The 26,306-nt window shown below is 44.5% G+C and overlaps 1 protein-coding gene across 1 annotated transcript; it reads left to right on the forward strand.

Annotated features, from left to right (window-relative positions):
* The first annotated feature begins 13,868 nt into the window (after positions 1–13,868).
* Positions 13,869–26,042, forward strand: NMI (N-myc and STAT interactor). The gene is made up of 11 exons (XM_021535431.3): positions 13,869–14,405; positions 14,524–14,621; positions 16,494–16,544; positions 17,876–17,950; positions 18,224–18,358; positions 19,341–19,439; positions 19,916–20,090; positions 20,560–20,666; positions 20,784–20,979; positions 21,587–21,693; positions 22,809–26,042. The coding sequence occupies exons 3-11, from the start codon at positions 16,500–16,502 to the stop codon at positions 23,028–23,030; spliced, it is 1,161 nt and encodes a 386-aa protein (XP_021391106.2). The 5' UTR covers positions 13,869–14,405; positions 14,524–14,621; positions 16,494–16,499; the 3' UTR covers positions 23,031–26,042.
* Positions 26,043–26,306: the final 264 nt, after the last annotated feature.

The raw sequence follows: 26,306 nt of genomic DNA on the forward strand, positions 1-26,306 counted from the left end.
ATCTTAAATAGAGAGCTCAGCTCTGAGGTCAGCGGGGCTGCTCCAATTGTGCTGCTGCGCTTCTTGCCCAACCTCTGCGCTGGCTGCAGTGACTCACGGCTGGCTCTGCTCCTTCCCAGCCCGGCCAAGAATCCATCCCTTCCCTTCCCTTCCCTTCCCTTCCCTTCCCTTCCCTTCCCTTCCCTTCCCTTCCCTTCCCTTCCCTTCCCTTCCCTTCCCTTCCCTTCCCTTCCCTTCCCTTCCCTTCCCTTCCCTTCCCTTCCCTTCCCTTCCCTTCCCTTCCCTTCCCTTCCCTTCCCTTCCCTTCCCTTCCCTTCCCTTCCCTTCCCTTCCCTTCCCTTCCCTTCCCTTCCCTTCCCTTCCCTTCCCTTCCTTTCCCTTCCCGTCCCATTGATCCCATCCCATCCCATTGATCCCATCCCATCCCATCCCGTCCCATCCCGTCCCCCATTTCAGCATTCTGTCCTTCAGGAGACCCCACACACTCCCTCTGATCCCCATTTCAGCATTCCCTCCTTCAGGAGATCCTCATTAGTGGCCTTATTAATTAATCCCTGCACACATTGAAAGGCATCATGATTAATACAATTATTATCAAAATTAGCACATTCATACCTATCCTAAAAAGAATCTTTTAGTTAAAAAACCTTAACCACTAAAGGCTCAGGCTTGATCTTTAAAAACTAAAAACATTCCTGATGGCAGCTGCAGGGGGGGCATTACTGGGTTTAGAAAGGCTGCCAGGACTAGAATTGTACCAAAATGTTTGATTTTTATACATGGGGTGACAGGGAGAAACATCCCAAGTTTTAGTCTGATTTATTTAAAATAAACACCAAAATCCATTTTCACAGAACCTCTCATTCTTGAGATTTTAAGGGTATTTCAGGAAGGTAAGGGATCAAATTGGATTTGATTTCCAAAATTTTTTTTTGTGCAAATATTGGTGTGAAGCTCTGGAGGAGCTCCACACCTCCAGGCCTGCCCTCCCCAGGGAGCTGCAAAGGAAATTTTCTACCTGGAAATCCCAGCAGAGCCTCTCACCACCAGGAGGACATTCCAGAGCTGGACACAGCATCCAGTTGAGATTCTTCAGCTTTCTTCCAAGTTTCCCACATTTAAATATATCCCAGACAAATCTCACAGAAATTGGAGTGGGATTTGTTAACTCTTTCCTTAACTTTTTCCTTAATTCTTACCTCATTAAGAAATAGTTAGGAAGTTTTTCTCTGGGTTTCACCAGCGCTCAAAGTAAACCCTAAATCACCTCTGGGAATCACCTAAACCACTCTAAACCATCCTAAACCACCCCAAATCACCTTTGGGATCACCTAAACCAACTAAACCATCCTAAACCATCTTAAACCATCCTAAACCACCCCAAACCACCTTTGGCATCACCTAAACTACCTAAAGCATCCTAAACCACCCTAAGCCACCTTTGGGAACCACCTAACGTGTTTTTTTTCTTTTTTGTTTTAAACCATAAACCCACATTCTCACTTCTAACACCTAAATTTGGAAGCCCTTTTCTAAGGATTCAGATCAAATTTTGAGTTTAATTCTAAACTTCAGCTCGCAGACCCAAAGTTTTGAGAATTCCCTGCGTTTCAGATTCCAACTTCTGGGAGGACCATGCCAAGGAGGGAACCCGGAGCTCCAACCGAGGCTGGGCCCTGCCCCAGATGATTTTGGATGTTTGCTGCTGCTGAAATTCCCCCTCAAAAAAAACAGGTGAAAAACACCTTTTCCACTTGGGGTTGTGTGGAGAAGAAGAGGCTCCAAGTAGGGAAACGCATCCCATGAGGTTTGGCAGCCCTGCCTGGATTTATCCATCTGCTTTTCCTTTTTGCTTGAATGCCTGATGCTTCAGTGAAAGCCAAAAGTGATGCAGAAATGCTGGTTTTTGGGAAAGAATTGACTTAATATTTACATTTATGTCTTAGGCCAACAAGAAAAATCATTATTTATGTATTTTTTGTTGGAGAAGGTCTTGTTGCATGGATATTTATGGATACCTTGTTGTTTAGACACGAGATTTCTAATTTTTTTCACACATTTGTTGTACTTAAGAAAGACAGGAGGATTTTTAATGATATTTCCCAACTTTTTCTGTCCCTTATAGGCTTCAGATGATGCAATTTTAGAAGAATTTGATAACGTGAGAACTTCTTGGCCAATGATGTTGCTATTTACTGTCCCAGGGTTAAGTTAATCTTTCAGGGAGGATTTTCTCTTAGAATTAAATCTTTTTAAACCTTCTCTCCTTTGTCTTGTAGTCGAATTCTCCTTGAAAACGATTCCCATTTTTATCAGCAACATCAATGGGAGACAAGAATGGACCATTGTGCGGAGTGGTGCTTTGGTTTAGAAAAAGCAAACAAAAACCTCCACATGAAAGCCGAACAAACCCCAAACATTTGGGATTATTAAGAGCAGATGTGAGCAGAGAAGAATGGATTCACTCATAAAAAAACCTGAACGTTTGCCAAGTGCAAATATTTGAAGTCCTATGGTGACAGTTGTTGGAGAAAAGAGTTGAACCTACCAACATTTCAAATGTATATACTGGAGAGGGATAAAATAGATATAAAATGAACACGTGTCTCAGGGATGTCCCTCTGTGTTTCCAGTTTGAAACGACAGAAATCCAGTCAAAAAGGACAAAATGTTATAAACAGAGCGTCCAGTGGTACTGAGGAGAAGGTAATGGGGTAGGGGGGTGCCAAGACAAACAGGCTTCAAAAATTGCCAAGAAACTCTGAAAATTAAAAACAACTTGCAGCTCCAGCCAGGGCAAAGCCAACTGCAACAGCTTGGGGGGGTTTATGAAAATAAGAAGGTTCAAGTGCAAAATTAATGTATGCAAAAGGTCAGATGTACAGAATTTAGGCCTTTAGGAGCACAGGTAGGAGATGTGAGATTTGTTCCTTGGGTATTAAACAGACACCAAATAATCAGAGGTTTAAAAATTATGTCCTTTCACAATATGTATTATATATTATTTCTTTCTTTCTATATCATCTATCTGTAAATATATAATATTATAAATATTTATTTGCTGCTGGAGGAATGTCCTTTAGGAATAAGTCAGGTTTTTAAAGCACCTCTTTCACTTAAAATGACTTTGACAAGAAGATGCCTTAAGCAGGAAAATGCATCCAAAATGAAAGCATCCAAGGGGATTTGGCAGGCCTAATGTAATATATATTTATACAATGTATCTTATGGTTTTATAGATATAAAAATATTACTGCCTGGCAGACGTACACGAAACATCTGGGATTTACATGGCAGGAATTTTTAAAGCATTTTATATTAATTATTTTCACAGTGGTGAAAGGGAGGTTGGAGTTGAATCACTGGTGAGCATTCAAGCTCGTGAAAATAATTTTTGGGGAAACGACGCTTTGTTCAAGCAGTTTGGGGAAATAAATATTCCTGTAAGCTCCCAAGCTTTAAAAATAGGGAATTTTAAGAAATCCTCCCATGTGTGAAATTGTAGAGATAATTATTTGTGCCTACAAAGGCATAAATAAACTGCAAGGAATAATTACTTCTGAGAAAGGAATAATAACAATTCCTTTCATCCCCTAAGCTGTCCATAGGTAGGCTGGGAGTTTTCAGAAGCAAAATGTTGCCATGAGTTTGGGAATGAGAAATTGAGAAAATTATATTTTTGGGAATGATAATCGAGAAAATGTAGATAGGTCCATGAATAATTAGGAAAAATTGGTCTTTTTAACCATTATTCAAATGTCTCCTGCTCTGTGTTCTTGATGTGCTGTTCCTGATATTTCTGGTAGATGGATTAAAAAAGGAATTTATTAGCCCCAGGATGGAACTGGATAGCCCAGCACTCCAGCATTCCTCCCCTAAACTGCACTTTGGAAAAGGTGGAGGGCACTGAACTCTTTGGCTGTTATTTTCCAGAGGAATCCAGAATCACCAAGGTTGGAAGAGACCTTTAGGATCATCGGGTCCAACCATAAAAACAGCGTGGAAAACACAGAAGGATCTGGAGTGCAGGGAAAAGGCAAAATCCTGGAATCTCCAGGAGCTGCCTGTTCAGGCTCTCTCTTCCACCCTTTCCTTGGGATTCCTTCAGCCTAACACCTTCCAACACTTTGGGATGCAGAATTCCAGCAGTGCCACCAGCTCCTTCCACAAAAACCAGGCTAAGAGCTGCTGTCCTCTTCTTGTCCCACCGTGGGACCAGGTGTCCACCCACGCTGTGAATCCCAGCTGGACAATGGTCACCGAGGTCAGGAAAAGGATGATCACCAGGACAAACCGCTCCCCATGCCATCTCCTGGGCTGCTCCTCCAGGAGATCATCACCAGGTTCCTTCACTCCTCACTTGGTGTGTGTGGGAGTCCAGGGCTTCCCTCTGGCTGCCCTGGCAGGTCTGGGACCCTGGCAGGGGTCAGGAACCCATGGACAGAGCCCCCAGAGACACTGGCTGTGATCTCTGCCCATGGAAAAGAGTTTTCAATCTTACAGGATGAATTACCAGCTCTGAGTGTTTGATATCAGTAATAATTAAGTGTGGCACGGGTGCAAAAGTAAAATTTTAGGATTCTAGATTAGGGTCCAAAGGGGACAAGATGGAGGAAATTGGGTGTGCCTTGTCCTTTTTCTCCTTCTTCATGCCCTCCATGTCTCACTGTGGTGTTGGCATTTTTCTGTTGGTTCAGGCTGGGGACACACTGTCCAACGTAGGTGACAGATATTGGCACGTTCTTGTAAATGCAGCCCAGGGAGTTTCTGGTATTTAATGTTTGTCACATCCCACTGAGGGCAGAGCCCCACACGCTGCCCTGCAGGACAGAGCTGGGCAGGGCAGCAGAACATGTGAGAGATAAACAGAATAAACAACCTGGAAACCAGCACAGACCAATTCTGGCTTCTGCTTTGGCAGGGGGCTGACAGACAGAGACTTTCTACAATCCTGGAATCATCAATAGCTCAGATTCCAACAGGTGTGGTATTCCAAAGTTTGTGGCTGAATCCAAGGATTCTCCACAGGGATGATCCAGATATGATCTCCTCAGCCTGGACACTGCTATGGCGGTGGTGGAATCTGTCCTTGTACAAGGTCAGAACCTCCAGCTCCACAAAAATCAAGTTCACACACTGATGTGTTTGCAGTTTGAGGCTGAATTCCTCCTGAATCCCAGCGAGATGGATTTGGTGATAACTCCCTGGGGTTGGTCTCAGCAGCATTGCCTAAGATGTCTCTTCATGTCTGCAACACTCATTTCCCACCCCTGATTTTCTCTGCTGTCTGCTCCAGCTGCTGAGGAAATGAACTTTCTGTCTTTTCCTAATGACTCAAGATTCTATCAGCCTTTTTTTGGGTACTCTTAATTTATTTCTCTTAGTGTGATGTGTGAGATCTCTGTCAGAATTTCCCAAATTCTGTGAAGGGTTGGGCTGTGGGTTTCCTTCTATCCATGGGCACGATTCCCATCCTGTGGGCTCGGGAGAAGCCAGCTGCTGTCTCTGGGATGGCCTCACACACGGAGTTCCACAATTGCAGCACCCAGCGGTGCCAACTCATGCTCCTGGCATTGCCTCCTAGTCCTGGAAATTCCTGCTTGCACAACTTGCCTGGAAATGGGTTTATAAAGTATGGATTATTCCATCTTCTTCTGAAATAATGCTTGGAATTTCTCCTCTAGGTGGTCCCACTCAGCATCTTCCCTAGGGAATGACCTGCTGGAGCTCTGGGCTTCCAGAGGAGGTAATCCCAGCATTTCAGGCTGATCATTTCCTGAGTAAATTATTTGCTGTGGGTAACTCACACTTTCCTCTTCTCATCATCCTGTGCTTCAGATAGTTCTTTATTTCCTGCGCCTGTGAGCCACTGTCTCCTTCCCAGATTATCCTGTGTGGGTTTTTTTATGGAGTTGGAATTCCCCTTCCTTTACTTCTTTTTTAAAGTCTATTTTCTCTCTGTCTTTCTCATTGGGAAATAAAATGGAATATCCCATCCCATGGTAACATCTCTCCATTAAAGTAATTTTGACATGACTGTGGCCTCAACCTCCTCTTTACGCATTTATTAAAACTCTCCTTTGCTTTGTTCACACACTTGGCAGGTGGTGACCGATCACATTTTATTTTTATAACATTATTTTGACTTTATTTTTCATGCTTTTCCTGTGCTTCTCTTAATCTGCCAGCTTGAGAGCCGTTAGAACATTTCACTCCTAAATAACAATTCCAAAGGCAAACCAAATGCCCTTCAGCGAGATTAATTCCATTGTACAAAAGCATCCACAAACTCGAGTTCTTTTAAATCAGCACCACATCCAAAGTGGTCGAAAATGGATCAAAATAACCCAGCTAATTGCTCTTAAACATTCCCAGTCATTCTGAGGCTTCAGCAGCTTGTGAATGGAAAACACAAATTCCCTATTATTTACAATAGAATTGATTAATATTCCTCTGATATTTATCTTGCCCAAGAGTAAATAGTATTAAACACCACTCCAGGCACTGTGGAAAAAAAAAATATCAGTGAGATAATAAATGGTAGATTATATTTCTTGCCACTTGAAGATGAAAAGGTAAAACAAGAATTCCTGCAGCTCTCACAAAATAAGTGAAAAGGATTTCTTTTCTCAGTGTGAGGAGTTTTTAAACAGCACCAAAGTGCCCCAGTGGGGTATGAATTACTGCATTTAAAGATGGATATTCACGAATTTACAATTTTAGGCAAACTTTGCACTGTCACAAACCCAATGTGGCTGGCTCAAGTGGCAAACTGGGCCAAAAGCAGGATGGAAATTCAGCCTGAATTCAGAATCTTGGAGCAAGAGGATCTTTAAGGTCCCTTCCAACCCAAGCCTTTCTATGACCCCATGACTTCAAAATATTCAAGTGCAGCCTTAGAAAAACTGATAATCAAAAGCTTTCCTTGGTATCATTGCCACAATGGACTACCCAAATGAAAATCAGATTAATTCTTGTTTCCTTCTGTTTTATTCCAATTTTCCTGTTTTTATTTTCATGTTCATGCTTCCATCCTGGTGGAACATGTGTGGAGTTTGACACGCAGTGGTTTGCAGACCAAATCCAGGTCTTTTCCAGGAATCCCAGCCCAACCTGAGCAGATTTCCAAAGCTCCCCAGCTGGTCGTGTCCCTTCTCTCTCTTCCCTGAATAGTAGCAGCTGCATCCCATAAAAAAAAAATCAATATCCCCAGTTTAGAGCAGGGTGATGAGAGCACAATGAATCATCTTTCCCCACAAGCTGGTGGTACAAATTTCCCAAAATTTACTGTCTGTGGAATATCCGAGGCTTTGCTGCAGGATTCCTCCTGCTAGCACACTCATCCTGGGAAAGGTAATTCCTGAGGAATTCAATATATTTCAATATATTTTCTTTCTTTTCGTAACTGCTTTTTACCCAACTTTTAAAAAAGTTTTCTCCTCCCTAAGACCTACTCAGTTTTGTGCCGTGAAATAATAAAACCGCAAAGTAATTCAGTGAATTTTAAGACTGTGAATAGTATCAGAGTATATATATAATGTTGAATTAATGTGCAACTTGTCAGATCTAAACCAGAAAATCAAGGATTAGGAGCTACTTCTTTAAAAGCTGGACACAGGAAAGTATCTTCAGCCAGAATCAGTGCCATAAAGCACAGAGTTGAAAGAATTTTTAGGAGTTGGTAACACTTGGAAATGAGCTGGGCTGAGAGTTGTTGGTGCTTTTTCCTCAGAAGGTGATTTATGTACAAGAGTGAAGGCAGAAACTGAAATATGATGCATCCAAAACAGCTCTGGGTTATTTTGGGAAAAGAAATGCAAAAAAATAAAAAGGAAAGGGGGAAGGGGAAAGGAGAAAAGAGAAGGAAAAGGGAAAGAGAAAGGAAAAGAGAAAGGAAAATAGGGGAAAAGGGAAAGGAAAAATGGAAAGAAGAAGGAAAGTGGAAAAGGGAAAGAGAAAGGAAGAGAATAAAGAAAGGGAGAAGGAAAAAGGGAAAGGGAAAGGATAAGAGGGAAAAATGGAAATGAGAAGGAAAGTGGAAAAGGGAAAGAGAAAGGAAGAGAAGAAGGAAAAGGAGAAGAAAAAAAGGAAAGGGAAAATGGAAGGGAGAAGGAAAGTGGGAAAGGGGAAGAGAAGGAAAAGAGGGAAAGGTAAAGGAAAAATGGAAAGGGGAAGGAAAGTGGAAAAGGGAAAGATAAATGAAGAGAAGAAGGAAAAGAGGAAAAGTAAGAAAGGAAAAGGAAGATTAAAATAAAAAGGAAAATGAAAACTGGAAAGGAGAAGGAAAAGTAAAAGGAAAGGAAAAGAAAACCCCTGGAATCTCATGTATTTCCCCTGCAGGACCTGCCTGCAGAGCTGACATTCCCACAGGAGGGAAGGACTCGCTCCTCCATCCATCCTTGGCTCCCCGGGTCTCCCAGCACAGCCCGGGCGGATGAAGGATGTGGAATTCTCCCGGGCAGCGCTGGGCACCCCCGGCTCCCTCTGCCAGCCCCGCGGGCTCGGCTGCAGGGAGGAGCTGGAACTCGGGAGCAGGCAGGGCTGGTGTTACGTGTCGTAAATATAATTTGTGTCATTTCTAATATCTGTGATATTGAAGATTTGTTAGAATATACACATTTGTATTAGGATTCCCCCCACCCTCGCAGGCGAGACCGGGTGCTGTCGCCCCGATTCTTAAGATTTTCTAAAGCCTTCTGAGTTTACATTCTGTTAGAAAACTTTCCCGCACATTTTCTATGAACAACATATTGTTTTGCATTCCTTCGTGGGGGTGGAGGAAGTTGATGTACTGGTGGTTTGTCCAATGTCTTTGGAGAGGTGGCACATTCACTCTCCAATCCAATGTCACCTTTGGGAAAGTATAAAAGTTGGAGTCAGAAAATAAACTTCTTCTTTTTTACCTTGTTTTACGTGTTGTGCTTTCTCATGTCCTGTAGCAACAGGGTGTACATTAGAAACTGATTTACAAATAAGAAAGTACAGCTCCCCAAGAGATGGGCCATGGCTGGGGAGATACGGGAACCCCAGGTGCTGATCCTTCACGAGAACGACCCGAGATGGATTTCATGGAAATCCTCAGGCAGATCCATGTGAATGCAGCGTTCCCGAATTCCCGAAAATTTCATCAAGGGATTCAGCAAACTCCGGACACTGAATTGTTCTCCCTCATCACCAAAAAAGAAAATCTTATTAACATACGGACTCTGAATAGAAGGAAAGACTGATTGTGGAAATCTTGGCCTCAGGTGGAATTTTCCCTATAAAAACCTGTCGCTGTCGAGGCAGGACGGAAATGAAGAGATTCTGATCAGAAGGCTGATGAGAATAAAAACTCCAATTTATTCAAAATACCCTGCTCTTTTATACAGAGCTTCACAAGGATCAAATCCATTGGTTCTGAAGTGAAAACAACTGACCCCATTGGTGTGCAGTGCTTGATGCACAGTGATAGAACTTAACCATAAACAATGTGAAAAACAAGAGAGATAAAGAATTATTTACATTCTTTCCCAGCTCTTTCCCAGGCTTTTGCCTGGCTAGAAACTCTCATTTCTTTCTTTGACTGAATCTGAGACCCACAAAAACCGCTTGTGCCAGGATGGAGCTGTGTGGGCATGGAGGAAAACCTCTGCTGAGGCTGACTCCTTGTGGCACACCCAGGGCTGACCCCAGGCTCAGCTCTGTTCTTTCCTTGTGGCTGGCTAGATAGAATTGGATTGCAAAATAAATATTTTATTTTTTCCTATTAATTTGGCTGGACAAATTTTCATTTATAACAGTTGGGAAGGTGGAAGATTATATTTCTTGCCACTTGAAGATGAAAAGGTAAAACAAGAATTCTTGCTCTGGAGTGTCAGGATACAGGGCTGGGATCCCAGGGTTTGTCAGGATGGGGACTGGGATGAGCTGAACCAGGGCGTTAATGAACCAACCCCAACACACCCAGCTCTCATTAGCAGCTTCTCAGAAATGACCTTGCCTCACCACTCACGTTTTTCCAGGAATGTGTCGAGGACAAAGCTCTAGAACCCCGGGATTATTCTCCTTCCTAGAAATACCTACATGAGCGATTCCAATCTCTTAACTTGCATGTATTCACTTTTTCATTCATCTCAACTGCACCATGGATTTCCATTTCAGATTTTCTCTTTGCCTGACACTCAGTAAATGTTGAGAAGAATGGAAAAAAAATTGGGGGGAAACGTCACAACTGCTTTCAAAAAATCTCTTTCTAAAGACTGAGACACTTATTTAAATATTACCAGAAAAATCATCTTGGTAGCTTTCATTCAGAGATATATTCTTTCAGAAATCTTGCTATGACAGCAACAAAAAGAAAATGTGGTTTGTTTTTTTTTTAATAGGATAATGGAATTCCAGAGTGGTTTGGATTGGAAGGGACACTGGGGGCAGGGACATCTTCCACTGTCCCAGGTTTCTCCAAGCCCTGCCCAGCCTGGCCTTGGGCACTGCCAGGAATCCCCCCTGTGACACCAACAGTGCCATTTGCAAGGAGTTTAAATTCATTATTTCATCAACATGCAGTGATTTTCCCAAGGACAGGAACGGGATTCAGGCCTGCCAATGTGCATCTCAGATGATTCCTTCTGCACTGTTTGCTTGCAGCAGCCGTGCTGGGATTCATTCCTAGCCCAGGGCATTGCCTCATAGCGCTGCTTCCCGGGACACACAGCCCAGGGGAGCTGGAACATCCCCAACTCCTGCTGGAATCCTTCCTGGGAACCATGGAGATTGGTAAAGAGCGTTCATTTCATCCTTCTGCTTGTGCTGGAAAAGCAATTGCACATTTACGAGGCAGGTGTTGACACCTAAACTCAGGGCGTTCCTACTCGGGTCTGTTTTCCTCCTTTGCCTTGCTCGAAATAAAAAGGGTTGAGAAAAGGATTTTGTTTGTGCTGCCTGCAATGCTGGCCCCTGAAAACACAATTTGGAACCTGTGCTGGGTCCTCTGTCCCTCAGCAGAGCAGATGAAGCCCTGTGACCCTGAACTGAGTTACCCTTCACCCTCACTGAGCTGACCCTGCTGCACGTCACCAGGATGAGCTGGAGTGGAGGAAGGAGCCAGCTAAACCCAGCTTGATTCTGGCTTAACTCTGAAGCTGGTTCATTTCCCACCCTGGCCTGGCTACATGTTTCAGGAGAAACAGGGAGGTGAAGGATTGGAAACTTCTTGAGGGACTCTTCTTGGAGTCTCGTTGGCATCAAGGTCTGGTAACTCCAGGTTTTGGTGCCTCAGCACCAAAAGTGAGATCCAGAAGTCATATCCTGATGGATTTTGATGCTGCTTTATGAAGGCTTAGTCACCACCTACAGATCCTGAGAACACAATACATGGAAGGTCCCAATCTGCTCCTCAACACTGGCACAGCACCAAGGACAGAAAGATTTCTTTGCTTGCCTGAGATCTGTAGGGTTTTGTTCTCAGTAATTTAGTGGGGATTCTTGAGGATGGAAGTTGGTACAGCAGTCACCATGATTGTGTCCTGCCTGTGTGACAACGTGCAGCTCCTTAAAGAAGAACCTGAAAATTTATATCCTTTTTCCCAGATACTAATAAATTACAAAAGCACCACAAACTACAAAAGGCCCATTTTTCCAGTCTCTGAAAATCCCAGAGATGAGCAGGGAAGACACCACTAATCCCCAGGCATCTAATTTCCATTTTGAATCTGCTTTCCCCTTTGAATCTATTGTAACTTTAAAAGAACCCAAATTTTCTCCCTCTGAAGGTAACTCCATGAGATTCTTAACTGAGCTATGGTCAAACAGTTTTGGTACCAACAAAAGGTACCTCATGGCTGTGAAACTTCCTCCAGCTTATTCAGAATATTTCTTGCTGCAGATGAGTCCTGATCATGATTTTCTTTTCAGGTTTCGAGTCTCTGGGCTCGTCCAGAGTTTTTCAGGCTCCTGAAGAGCACGTTTGGAGGCAGCTCAGAGAGCTGTGAAGCTTCTTGTACTCCATGCTGTATTTTGCTCCTCCATTTTCCCCTTTAGCAAAACTCCTCAGAGTTATGAAATCCACACTTTTCCCTTTACTCCACTTGATATGAGGCTAACACCATAAATCCACAACACCAGGCATGCACTAAGATGTCAACTCCAAGTCAACCCCATTTCAGCTAAGGAACTTGGCCCAGGTCAGCATCTCCAATAAATTCCCTTTACCAAACAAGCACAAACACATTGTTCAGCTCAAATCCCAAAGCTGGCCGTGTAACCAGGCTGACGTTGCTCGTTCCCTGGAGCTCGGGGAAATAAAGCTCCTTCAGATCCCAACATGACCACGGCCACTGGAGAGCAGCCCACCACTCTGACATTTCAATCTGAAAATCTGCAGGGCTTAGGTCATAACAGAACCACCTCCTCCTCCCTGGCTACTCCAGCAAACCTCTCCCTTTTACTCATTGGTAACCAGCTTTGTGTTTATAAAGCAATAGTAAACATTTTCAGCTATTGTCAAGGCAGAAAATAATAATAAAAACAATAATAATAAACCCTCAAACACAGGGTCAGCTTTTCATCCACTTATCTGGAAAAAACAGATAAGGACTTTGGAAGCTGCTGTAACAATCACGATGTGAGTAAAACTCCCAGTGCATTCAGTGATCACGATCCAAGCAGGGGCAATCCAAGATCCCCTATTGGAGCCAGTGAAAACAGAAATTCTGAAGCCTTTAACCTCACTGCTCCAGCCCAGACCTCCTCGAGTGTGCTCACAGAGCCCGACCAGTTCCACCACAGAGCTTCGTTGTTATCCAGCTCCGTCTGCTTTTCCTCCAAAAGTAGAGTCCACATCTGCAAAGTGACAAAGTCAGCGTTTACACTTTCCCCAGCTATCTGGCATATTTTGAATTTTTGAGGATTAATGTCGCGAACAGGCAGCGCTGTTTGTCTGCAACCCAGACAAAATCCTTTGGCCAATGAGTGCAAGTCTGTTTGCAATTTTGAGGGGAGCACAGCTTAGTTTGAAAGGAAATCTGAAAGTAATATACTTCATTTTTCTTCTTAGTCTAGGATGTGGATTCTTTCCTTTAGTTATCCATGTGGAATCACAGAATGGTTTGGGTTGGAAGGGACTTAAAGATCCCATTCTGCAGGGACACCTTCCACTGTCCCAGGCTGCTCCAGCCTGGCCTTGGGCACTGAAAAGAAAAAAAAACTTTATTAAACTACTACTACTATACTACTATAAAGGAAAAAAAAAAAAAGAAAGGAAAACACATACATAAATTTAAAATGAAAATACTCACTACCTAACTTTAACAAATTACAGTGAGACACATTTGGATCTTTAATTATTTATCTCCTAATATAATTAAGTTTATTAGGGGAGAGAGGTTTCTCCCTTGCACTATAGACTTTCAGGAAACTGTACTACACTGACTGGAACTAGAGCGAGTTCTTATTGGAAATCTGCTTTTAACCTGTGTTCTCAGAGGCGTGTCTACCTTTAATTGGTCACTTTAAGTGTCAATATCTAAACTGACCTCTTTCTTCTGAGAAGATTCTTTTTTTCCGTGTCAAACCACGACACGGAATTCCAGCCAGGAATTCCCAATTCTGGGCTGGTCCTGTCCCTCCATCCCTTATCCAAAGCCCCTCGCCAGCCTTTTCCCCTCCCTCGGATGAAAACCCAGTGCTTTCTCTTCCTCAGCCACTGAAATCTGGGTTTATTTTCCCCAGAAACCTCTTTAGAGGTCACATTTCTGTGACAAGCCGCCACTCGGCTCTCCAGAACTCTATACATTAATTTCTTGGAACGCGGCATCCCCCATCCTCAAGCGCTCTTTCCGTCCGGGCTGCTCTTTTGCCACAGAAGCAAACCATATTCCTCATAACACACCACGTAATTCTCGAGAATTACGAGTCAACGAAAGCACAAACTCGGCGGAGTTTGAACACCGACTCCCCGGCCCGGGCGAGCAGCGGCTCCGCCGCCGGGCGAGCGCCGCCCTCACGCCCGCCCTGAGGGCGCTGCCCCGGCGCCCTTTCCCCGCCTTTTCCCGGCATTTTCCCGATGTTGTGTGCCCGTCAGCCTCCCCGGGGCTCGGCTGTGAGGGGCGTGGGGCAGCATCGCCTCCCTCAGCCTCCCCGGGGCTCGGCTGTGAGGGGCGTGGGGCAGCATCGCCTCCCTCAGCCCAGGGACACACACGGCGGGAGGCGCCGGGTCCGCCCGCCGTGTGAGGGGCCGGGCCGTCCCTCGCTGCCCGCGGAAGCGAAAGCGAAAGGCGGCCCCGGCAGGCTGCGGAGGTGGCCGGGAGCCGCCGGCAGCTGTGCCCCTGGCCCGCTCCGACCCGCTCCGACCCGGTCCGACCCGCTCCGACCCGCTCCGATCCGGTCCAACCCAGCCCGACCCGACCCAGCCCGGCAGCTGAGCGGTGAGGGAGGCCTCGGGTCCCTTGCAGGAGTCGCGGATAAACCAAGGGCAGCTATCGTTCATTCATGCTTTCACTTTCTCTCTCTTTCTTTAATTTTTTTTTTTTTTTTTTTTCCCAGGAAACTGTAACGAAATTTCTGAATAAAACGATTCCGGGACCCACAACCTCAGTTTTTCTCAAGCCTCTGAGTGAAGGTGGTGTCGGCTCAGAATCGAGGTGAGGATTCCCAGAAGTGCCCGGGTGGGTCGGGAATTTGGGCTGCTCCTGCTGGGATTTCATGGTCCAGAGTGTCAGATCTGTGGAATATCCACCCTAAACTTTAGAGGATCAAACCTCACCCCTGAATTTGGGCTGCTCCTACTGGGATATCCACCCTAAACCTTGGAGGATCAAACCTTGCCCCCAAATTTGGGCTGCTTCTGCTGGGATTTCCTGGTCAGACAGTGTCAGACCTGTGGAATATCCACCCTAAACTTTAGAGGATCAAACCTCATCCCTGAATTTGGGATGCTCCTGCTGGGATTTCCTGGTCAGACAGTGTTAGACCTGTGGAATATCCACCTTAAACCTTGGAGGTTCAAACCTTGCCCCTGAATTTGGGCTGCTCCTACTGGAATATCCACCCTAAACCTTAGAGGATCAAACCTCGCCCCCGAATTTGGGCTGCTCCTGCTGGGATTTCCTGGTCAGACAGTGTCAGACCTGTGGAATATCCACCCTAAACCTTGGAGGATCAAACCTCACCCCTGAATTTGGGCTGCTCCTACTGGAATATCCACCCTAAACCTTGGAGGATCAAACCTCGCCCCCGAATTTGGGCTGCTCCTGCTGGGATTTCCTGGTCAGACAGTGTCAGACCTGTGGAATATCCACCCTAAACCTTGGAGGATCAAACCTCACCCCTGAATTTGGGCTGCTCCTACTGGAATATCCACCCTAAACCTTGGAGGATCAAACCTCGCCCCCGAATTTGGGCTGCTCCTGCTGGGATTTCCTGGTCAGACAGTGTCAGACCTGTGGAATATCCACCCTAAACCTTGGAGGATCAAACCTCACCCCTGAATTTGGGCTGCTCCTACTGGAATATCCACCCTAAACCTTGGAGGATCAAACCTCACCCCTGAATTTGGGCTGCTCCTTCTGGGATTTCCTGGTCAGACAGTGTCAGACCTGTGGAATATCCACCCTAAACCTTGGAGGATCAAACCTTGTCCCTGAATTTGGGCTGCTCCTTCTGGGATTTCCTGGTCAGACAGTGTCAGACCTGTGGAATATCCACCCTAAACTTTAGAGGATCAAACTTTGCCCCGGCAGCCCCAGATTGGCTTGGGAGCCTTTGCACTGACCTTGGCATCTGCTCCTGGTCAGTGGCCTGGGAGCTCCCCCAAATTCCTTTTTATCTGCAACCACAAAATGCTGTGGATTCTGAATTTCAAATGATCTGCTGCGTGAAAGTGTTTCCGTTTGTGTTGAGCAGGTTTTGTAGAATCCTAGAATGGTTTGGGCTGGAAGGGACATTAAAACTCACCCAGTGCCATGGCAGGGACACCTCCCACTGTGCCAGGCTGCTCCAAGCCCCATCCAGCCTGGCCTTGGGCACTGCCAGGGATCCAGGAACAGCCCCAGCTTCTCTGGAAATCCATTCCAGCTCCTCCTCACCCTCCCAGCTGGAATTCCTTCTCAATATCCCACCCAAATCTCTTCAAGTCCGAAGCCACTCCCTGTGTCCTGTCCCTCCCCTGGAGCCCCTTCAGGCCCTCTCTGAGGTCTCCTTTTCTCCAGGCTCTCAAGCACAGAACTCACAGGCTCTTGCTATGTATGTAACAGCACAAAAATTGAATAAAGATAAATACACAGCTACCAGAACAACAAAGTTGAGTTGTGCACTGCAGAATTGCTCACATCTGTCCCTGGCTTTTATTTCCTTGTAAGGAAGGAGGCTTCAGATATCCAATGTCTGTCACTTTTGCTTATGGAATTATACAGTTTTGTTAAAAACTCTTTCACCACAGCTTCTGATATTCTGTTGCATAAAAAAATCCCCAAAGAATTCACGCAATGTTGTCATTTTTTTTCCTCTTCCCTCAGGTTTCCATGGATGTTCCAAGCCCCCCATTATCTCTTCAAGACAATGGTTTTGTAAGTATTCCCCGATGTGCTGCCTGGGAGTAAAATCTGTATTTGACTCTTGTATCTCTGACTGAAAGTTTGTGCTGTCACTGCTTCTGCTTGTCTCACCTTCTTCCACCCTTTAAGACTTGGGACATTCCCCATTTCCACCTGCTGTTTCCTTAGGGAGAATCCCATTCCCAAGATTCTGCATCCCAGATCCTCGCAGAACTTTCTGTCCTGCCTCTCTTGCTCATCTGTCTTTGTGGAGGATTTCCAGGGAATTTCCCTTCTCCTAGGTTTCATCTCCAGCAGTGCACAAGTGATCTGGATGGGACTTTCCCTGGGGTTTCTTGTGTTTTCTTGGTTATTTTTTTCCTTCTTTCAGGATGAAAACTGTCATGTCAAACCAATTTTTTTTTAGAAAAGAACAGGCATTCTTTTTCTTATTATCTTCCAGCTGTTGGCACGTGCATCTTTTTTATTCCCTGCACTCAATCCCTGGAGTGAAGGAATATTTTTCCCATTGTAACTAAGACACAGATGGGTATTTCCCTGTTGCTTAGTTTGAAACTGGAAGGAGCACTTTATATTTTATGATTTTTAGGAAATGCCCAGCATTACCAAGAGAACTGACAAGATCATCTCATTCAGATCTTTTCCATGGATTATCGAATTTAGACCCTTTCCATGCCTAAATTTCATGGTTCCCATTCAAGCTTTACGTAATCTTGAGTAAAAAGGGAGGGAATATTTCAGCAGATCTTTTTGGATTTATATTTTTTTCTGCAGAATATTGCAGCCATAGAAGCAAAACAGAACAGAGATTTTCTCTCTCTTTGGGCTTTGTAATTTCCCTGCCCTTGTGAACTTGTGCCCTGAATTTCAATTCTGAAATGGGTCTTTTATCACCTTCCTTGATATTATCTTTTATTATCCATTCTCCCTCAGCTTGGAAGATCAACATTCCATTTTTACTTTTATTTTTTTTTTATTGACAGCTTCTCCTGGAGGAGCTGCTGAGAAAGCACAGAGCTAAACATTTGTGGCTTTGAGTGGCTTAGTTCTGTGTGGAAGAACATGGAGACAGCTTGATTTATTTTTTAGCTAAATATTACCCTGGTCATTTTAGCTGTTGGATAATTAGCAAATAATAATGGCTGGCCAGTAATTCACATTTTCATCAATTTTTGTCCTGTCCAGCCATTAAAATAATTCAACTATTTGACCTAAGTGAATGATGTTTTAATTTTTTTTGGCTAAACTTTTGATTTTTTTAAAGATTGTTTTAGAATTGTTTGGGGTGTCTCAGTTGTTGCCCAACAGAGGAGAAAATCAATGTGTGCCTCTTCTCTCTGCAGAGTTTGGTATCCCCTGATCCAAGGACATCCAAGGAAGAGATGGAAAAACTTAGGGAAGAGCTGAGGATGTGGAAGGCAAGTTCTGTAAAGCACATGGAATCATGGAAATTTGCTAAAAGAAATAGATCGGCGCATCCTTCTAGAATCAGATCAAATGCCCCACATTTATAACATCTTTAATTTGTTCTCTTCTTCAGTGCTCTGTACTTGTGTTGATCCCACTCATTTAAGTTTAATATTTACCCAAAGTGTTAAAAATCAACACATACAAAGGGCTTTCCCAAACTTTCATCTGTTCCTCTAGAAAGAAAACTTTAAAAAATGTAAAATCTTGTTTTTGCTCTCCAGAACAGAGTGAAAGAGGCTGAAACTGTCAAAGTTGACCTTCTCTCCAAATTAAGTGCTGCTGACAGAGCAGAGAAGAAGCTGACAGAGCAGAGGGAGCAGGAGAAACATCGTAGGGACAGAATGATCAGATGGGAGGTATGGAGAGGGCTGGGAAGGAGCTGTGGGTTGGGAAAACGGGAAGAAAATTCCCATTTTCAGTGGCTTTACCAGTGTTGGTGGTCAGATGTTCCCCACATTTTTTGCTGCACTTTAGTTTTTCACTGGCAGGCAAAGAGGCAGTGCAATAAACTGAATCTGTTTTGGGATGAAACCTGACAAAACCAGCCTTCCTCTTCCAAAATTCTCCCCTGCTGATGAGTTTCAGCTCTGGGTGAGGGGGATGAAGCCCAGTGGGGTGATTCCACTGCTTTGCCAACTCCCTGTTCTGTGAGAGGTCACAGCACCCAAAGGATCAGCATTTCTTAAGTGCCAGTGAGCTGGGCAAGAGCCAGGGCCTGACTGAAGAGGGATTTTCCTTCTAGAGCTGCTTGGTTCCAGAACCTCTTGGTTCATTCCCTCAATATTCCATGTGCAGGAGCAGCAGAAGGTTCCACAGGCTGCCAAGGAGGTGCTTCCAGTGAGCTTTGGCAAATCACCGATGAGAAATTCTGGCTTCAAGCTATTACAATATAATTAATAGCTTAAACACACTCAGGTTGGGCAGAGGTTTTCTGAAAGCTGATTTTGGTTCTTTGATCACAGAAGTTTGGATTTGTACCCAGGAAGGGTCGTTATCATCATCAGGCTTTGGCCTTCAGCTGGTGGGAAGTGGTCCAAGTGTCTGCAGTGGTTGCTGACATCCCAGGAGCCACCTTGTGATTGTGGCTGGCTGGAGCTGACGACATCTGCTCTGTTTCCTTCTCATCCTCTGACATTCCCTTCCAGGAAATCCTGGGTTTGCTCACAGAACTTGGTGTCCAAGCAGGATTCTGGAGGAATTACAGAGCAGACAGGAGGAGGGAGAAGGACATGAAGAGGGAAGAGCAGCAGCATGGCAGAAACTGCCCAGATGTTGCTGAAATATATTTCTGTCTTTATTTAAGTGTTTCATTTTGCATTTCATCTTTTTGGCCTGTAGCTAGAGCTCTTCCTGCTAAGGCAAGAAAACACTGAGCTGAGAAAAGAGATTGAAAAGCTCAAAGAAGACCTGGAAGAACACAGTTCCCAGGATAATCTGGTAATAAAGGGGGTGGAATATTTGCAAATTGGTCTTTTAGAAGGGCAGGGTTTTATTTTTAGAGAATGGTTTGGGTTGGAATTGACCTTAAATCCCATGTCATTCCAACCCCAGGGACACCTTCCACTGTCCCAGCGTGCTCCAGGCTCTGTCCAAGCTGCCCTGGGACATTCCAGGGATCCAGGGGCAGCCCCAGCTGCTCTGGGAATCCTCAGAATCTGTCCCTCTTAAAGGCTGTTGGGGCCACTTGTTCAGCATTTGAACTAATTTCAATATGAAATAAACCTGAAAGTTGCTTATTTTCCCTGGCAAGACAGTTTGAAGCAGGCAGATATGGAAATAAATCCAAGAGGTACTAAAAGTGTGAGAGGAATGGAAAAGAAACTAGACATTGATTAAATGGAAGGCAGTGGAATCAAAACCATTCATAGCATTGGTAATTTTCAAGTTTTCTTTTTCTTGTGTCAATTCTGAAGTTGGAGATTAAAAAGAAGGTGGCAGAAATGAAATTGAAGTTCACTCACCTGAAAGAGATGAAGCATGATGGGGCAGAGATGGATATGGACACCCACTGTGTTTTTGGGGCAGCCACAAAAGTTCCCTTCAGACTCAATCAGAACCAGGCACTGCTGACTTTTGAAGATGAAGAAGGTAGGATGAGTATTTTAATTATAAAATTAATGTCTCTGATGTATTTCACCTGCTAGTGGTGTGGTTTTCCCCCAAGGGTGTTTTGAATGGAACAGGAAAAAATCTTTTGTTAATATTTTGTACAATAAGAGCATCTTTTGACAGCTTAGAAATTTTACTAGTCACACTCAAATCTAATAGATTTATTTTATATGTATAATTAATATATTTGCTATTTTATTGTATGTTTTAATAGTACTGTATATTGTTATTATTAAAGTTGATATAATATTTTGTTATTATATTATTTGGCCTACATAAAACCACAGAGATTTTATGGAAATAGACATGGATGCTTGGGATCTAGTTGCCTAATTATTAATTATTTCTCCTTTACTGATGCAAAAAGAGATTTTTTTTTAAAGAGGCTGGGCAATAATTTGGGATTTACAATGATGAAACAAAGCTTTTTGTGTTTGATTTCCCTCAGTTGCCCTGAGACTGACAAAGAGGAGCAAGCACTGTGTGAACCTGGACGACAGAACAGCAAATGTGACAGTGAAGCCTTTTGAACTTGACATGGGATTCCAATTTGAGGTAAACAGCTGAAATATGCAACTCTCAAAATCTGAGCTCTTTAAAAGCTTTAGGTTCTTTTTTTTTTTTTTTTCAGTGTTTTCAGTCACAAAGTGCACAAAAATTTGATATTTTTAGCTCCATGTCACAGTGTCTGGAAAGAAGATCAATGTTTCAGACATACCTGAGCTTCCCATTCCTGAAGATTGGATGAGAGACAAACTTGAGCTGTGTTTCTACAGAACTGAGCAGGCAAAAGGAGAAAGAGAAATAGAAAATGTCACCTACAACAGGGGCACTGGGACAGCTGTCATCACATTCCTCAAACCTGGAGGTAGAGTCTGGAATATTTTCTTCTCCAAATTCAGGCCAAATTGTCCATCCTGGGTTCTGTTCTGGGGTCACCACTGAGTGTTGCACTCTCCCCACAGGGAGTTCAGGGATCCCCCTGAGATGTGGGGAAATAAAGCAGTTTTTCATCACATCCTTTTGGAGCAAACTGCTCACAGTTCATGAGCTTTCTTTCAGAACTTTTCCAAAAAAATCTATTTTTTTTTTCCTCTGCACTGCCAGGCACTCATACTGCAAACAGCAAATGAGGAAAATGTTTGATTTTAGCTCCTGTTGCAGGACAGTGCAGCTGGACAGGCATTCCTACTGCCCAGCTGGATGGAATTCCATGATCAGTGGAGCCACATCCACTTGGAGCAGCTGCTTTAGATTTATTTCAGAGCTTTGCGGGCATTTAATGATTTTACTTTTTGTGTTGGAAGTGCCAAATAAACTCTTTGCAGAATGCACACGAAGACTCTACAAGTGTGCCATCCTATGTTAGTTTCTACATCCACAAAGAGGAGCCTGGTCTTTGAAACGTTTATAAAATACTGGTTAAATTACATTAAGTAATTATCTGTTTTTGTTTTTTTTTTAATCTCTTACAGCAAGCTACAGCTTTGTGGGATATACTGAATACCCTTTCTGTGCAGAGGAAAGGTGGTTCTTCCTTTCTGTCTCCCCACATTTCGATTTCCACTTGAGGAGATTTCAGGTAAAAGAATCTACTCCAGGCTGATAGAACAGATAAGTGGGAAATAGGAGGATGGGCAGAATTTTCACACCTTTTGTGTGAGCTTCACAGTGGGTGTGAAATAGGCTGTTGAGTTCATGTGAGGCTGAAATTTATTTTTCAAGGGTGTGCTTGTCTTTCCTTGATGGAATTATCCCAGCACTCCCCACATGGCTGTGCTGGGCTGTTTGGGAAGGAGTTTAAGCACAAAGCTCTGCCAGGATCCCAGAGTCCAGCAAAAGCAACATTTTCTCATCCATTCCTTGATTTCACTCCTCCATTCAGCCCAAATGTGACTCTGTCACACAGAGCTGCCTCATCATCCTCTCCCTCCAGTTGTCTGCTGCTTTAGGAGCAGATGGCGAGCAGGTCAGCATTGTGTGTGTAATTAGAGCTTTGTAATTAAGGCACGGGCTGGGCAGTGTGCAGGACACCCAGCAGGGTTCTCTGGGCTGTGTCCTGGCAGGGATTTGAGATCCTCAAATCCAGAGAGTGGCTGTGTTAAGGAGTGCAGGACACACCAGTTACGGTGTGGGCTCAGAACATGGAACCACAGAATGTCCTGAGTTGGAAGGGACCCACAGGATCATGGATCCAGCTCCTGGCCCTGCACACACACCCCCAAATCCCACCCTGGGCATTCCTGGAGCAGTGTCCAAACTTTCCTGGAGCTCTGGCAGCCTTGGGACTGTGCCCATTCCCTGGGGAGCCTGGGCAGTGCCAGCACCCCCTGGGGGAAGAGCCTTTCCCTGAAATCCAACCTAAATCTGCCCTGGATCAGCTCCAGCTGTTCTCTGCTCCCAGAGAGCAGAGATGGGAACTGTCCCTCAGGAGGAAGCTCCAGACTGGGATGAGTTTCCCCTCACTCTCCTCCAACAAACCAAGTGCCCTCAGCTGCTCCTCCATGGCCCCTCCAGAGCCCTCATTGTAGTGTGAATCCAGAATTACTGCTTTTCCCAGAGAAATTTCCACTATCTAAAGTCTTAACCTCATCAGAGATCCCAGCCACACCCCAGTGAGGAATATCATTCCCACCTCTCCCAGTTCCTTTGAGTGCACAGCTGCTGTATAATCCAGATTTGTTCTTTCCTCCCCAGCCACACTGCAGGGTTTCCAAGAAAACCATTCTGCTGAAAGGAATCTCAGATGTGGAAGAGGATGAAGAAAGTGTGCAGGACATGATTGAAATTCACTTCCAAAAGCCAAGCAATGGTGGGGGGGAGATAGAGGAAATCAAATACATCTCCAGAGGAGCAGCCTATGTTTATTTTGAGGAGGATACTGGGAATGCCACCTCAGAAATCACAAGGCACTCATGAAGTTCTGAGGTTTTGTTCCTCGGGGATTTATGTAGATAGTCTGCTTTGATGCTCTGAAATGGATCTTGTAGAAAAGGAGTCCCTGCCTTCCTGATTTGTCTCATGGCACTGACTTTGCATTGGAAGTCAGCAAAACTCCCTGCCTGTGTTGCAGATTAAAGGCACAGCCCAAGCCTTCAGCAGCCCCTTAAACATCTCAGATTCTCTGCAATTTTCCATAGTTTATACCTTGCAGGTTTTAAGATACTCCAGAGTGGGATGAGTGCATGATTTCTTACATTCTGGATACAAAAGCCATATTTAATCCCAACCCAAGCCTCCTCACAGTGCTGCTTTGTTTGAAGTGCCAGAGCTTCAGAAGGTGGCTCTGACACAGCTCCAGTCCTGCTGAGGTTGCTGAGTGAAACACCTGAAAGAATCCTGTAATTTCATAAAAGCCACTTTATTAAATTAGTGATAGAATTAAAATAGAAAAAGGGGGCGTGCAAAACAAAGAAATTGCACTTAAGAAATGCCCTGGTATTTGCTGCCTTTAGCTGTTTGTAGCCTGCTTTATTGTTTGATTTTAATATTTGTTTCTGCAATTCCGTTTTTCCTCAGTTTTGTTCATGATTTTGGCTATTCTAAACTATTTCAGCCAAGGATTGATCTGGTGCTGTACCTGGTTTTGTAACAATGCTGGTGAACAGCCCTGTGGGATCTGGTGGTCCCAGGCTGGGAGGGCTTGGACAGAGTAATTTTCCAAGGAGGAATGTTTTTCCTTTTCTGCTGTCATCCTTGGAAAACAAATCCTCCTCTGACTTTGCACTTTTGCCATCCTTGGGGGCTGAAATGGTTTGGTCCCAACAATCTTGACTCCAAACTAACATGAGCATGGCATGGGAAAGAATTTATTTTTGGGGTATTTGACATCTTGGTATGCAGGGAAAGGAGAGGGAATACCTCAGGGATTATTATTCCAGACAAACTGTTAATTTGCAATAGATGAAAGTTGAATATGGAAAATGAAGAGGCTGCAAACACCACAGTTTATTTTGAATTTGCTGTTGAGTGAGATACATGTGACTGTAGCACCTCTCACTGTTTAGGGCCTGCAAAGGCAGGGATTGACTACCTGACCACTGTAAAATAATAATAACTTCAAACAAAGTAGTGCTGAAGTATTTATGGACATTGTGCACTTTTGCACTCTCAGAAACTTAGTAAGACCAGACACCTTAAAAAGAGAGGGGGGAAAACCTGAGAAAGGTAAAAAATGTCATGAATTTCAACTGCATCTCACTGATAAATATTGAGAAGTAAATCCTTAAAAAGGAAAAAGCTCAAAATTCTCATAAGGATTAGTGAGAAGCTGCAGGTTTTAAAGCCCAGAAAACAAATCAGATTTTTACATTTGAAAGACAGTGTAAATGTCTTGTCTTTGTCTCTGATGAATTATGGCTTGTGATGATTACCCTGTTCAATTTTAAAGCAGCAGCGGTGCTTTAAAGGCTGGAGACTGGTTTTAATGATGAAAAACAAGAATAAAGCGTCAGTGATGTTTCTGTAAACGGTAATATCCTTTTTTCCTCCACGCTGGGGTAACTTTCTCTCGGGCTGGGAGGTTTTTATTCCCAAATTACACACGGGGACATTTCCCAGCTGCAGCTTTCACCCAGACATGGGTGTCCAGTGAGGCACGGGGCTGTCTGGGGCCATGGGAGCCTTTGGGGTGCCACCCGAGCGTCCCTGCCCATGTGGGACAGTGGGAAGGAATTCCTGCCTGGCAGGGTGGGCAGCCCTGGCACAGGTGCCCAGAGCAGCCGGGGCTGCCCCTGGAGCCCCGGCAGTGTTCCCTGGCCCTGCATGTCCCTCTCCATGTGTATCTCTCCATGCATGTCCCAGCCCATGTATGTCCCATATATGTACCTCCATGTGTATGTCCCAGTCCACTCCTGTCCTTCACGTGTGTCCCTGCCTGTCTCTCCATGCCTGCCCTTCTCCCTTGTGTCCCTTTCCATGCGTGTCCCTCTCCATGTATTTGTCCATGTCCCTGTCCCTGCATGTCCCTCTCCATGTGTATCACTCTCCATGCGTGTCCCAGTCCATGCGTGTCCCTCTCCATGTCTGCCCTTCTCCCTTGTGTCCCTTTCCATGCGTGTCCCTGTCCATGTATTTGTCCCTGTCCCTGGATGTCCCTCTCCATGTGTATCTCCTTGCATGTCGCTCTCCATGTCTGTCCTTCTCCACGTGTCCCTCTCCATGTGTGTCCCTGTCCCTCTCCATATGTCCCTGTCCCTCTCCATACCTGTCCTTCTCCACGTGTGTCCCTCTCCATGCGTGTTTCTGTCCCTCTCCATGCGTGTCCTTCTCCCTTGTGTCCCTCTCCATGTGTGTCCCTCTCCGTGTGTGTCCCTGTCCCTCTCCAGTCTGCCCTTCTCCCTTGTGTCCCTCTTCATGTGTGTCCCTGTCCATACCTGTCCTTCTCCATGTGTGTTCCCTCTCCATGAATGTCCCTGCCCATGTATTTATCCTTGTCCCTGCATGTCCTTCTCCATGTGTATCTCCATGCATGTCCCAGTCCACATGTCCCTCTCCATGCCTGTCCTTCTCCACGTGTGTCCCTCTCCATGCGTGTTTCTGTCCCTCTCCATGCGTGTCCATGTCTATCCTCCACGTGTGTCCCTCTCCATGCGTGTCCCTGTCCCTCTCCATTGTGTCCCTGTTGTTCTCCATACCTGTCCTTCTCCACGTGTGTCCCTCTCCATGCGTGTCCCTGTCCCTCTCCACGCATGCCCTTCTCCACGTGTCCCTTGTCCATGTCCTGAGTGACTGCAGCTCTAAAAAAACTACCCTAACTAAAAAAAAAGAATGCAAATTTCTATATAAAAAATAAAAACCTCCTCAGACCTTAAAACAAACAAGGCAAAGTAACCCAAAAGTTCTTTCTATACTTTCTAACAAAAACTAAGTACAAGTGTAACTAACTGTAAGTATAATGTGAAATCAACAAAATAAATATGCATTAACCTATTATGAAATTCTATGCGTATAAAAATTAATAAAAGTAATAAAAAAAGATCAAAAGTTCTTAAAGATACGCATGTCCATTAAAGGGCGATAAGTCCCGACATGCGTCCACAGCGCTATAAATAAACATACATCATGTTACAAATATTTATAATAAACATACCCCGTTGCCTACAAATCTTTATTAGATTATAACATTTAATTTTTCATCCGCGTTTCAGTCCCTGGGTGTGTGTACCTGTCCCCGCGTGTCCCCGCGCATCCCGG

The sequence above is a fragment of the Lonchura striata genome, chromosome 7, assembly GCF_050655825.1.
Source record: "Lonchura striata isolate lonStrDom1 chromosome 7, ASM5065582v1, whole genome shotgun sequence".
Classification (NCBI taxonomy): domain Eukaryota; kingdom Metazoa; phylum Chordata; class Aves; order Passeriformes; family Estrildidae; genus Lonchura; species Lonchura striata.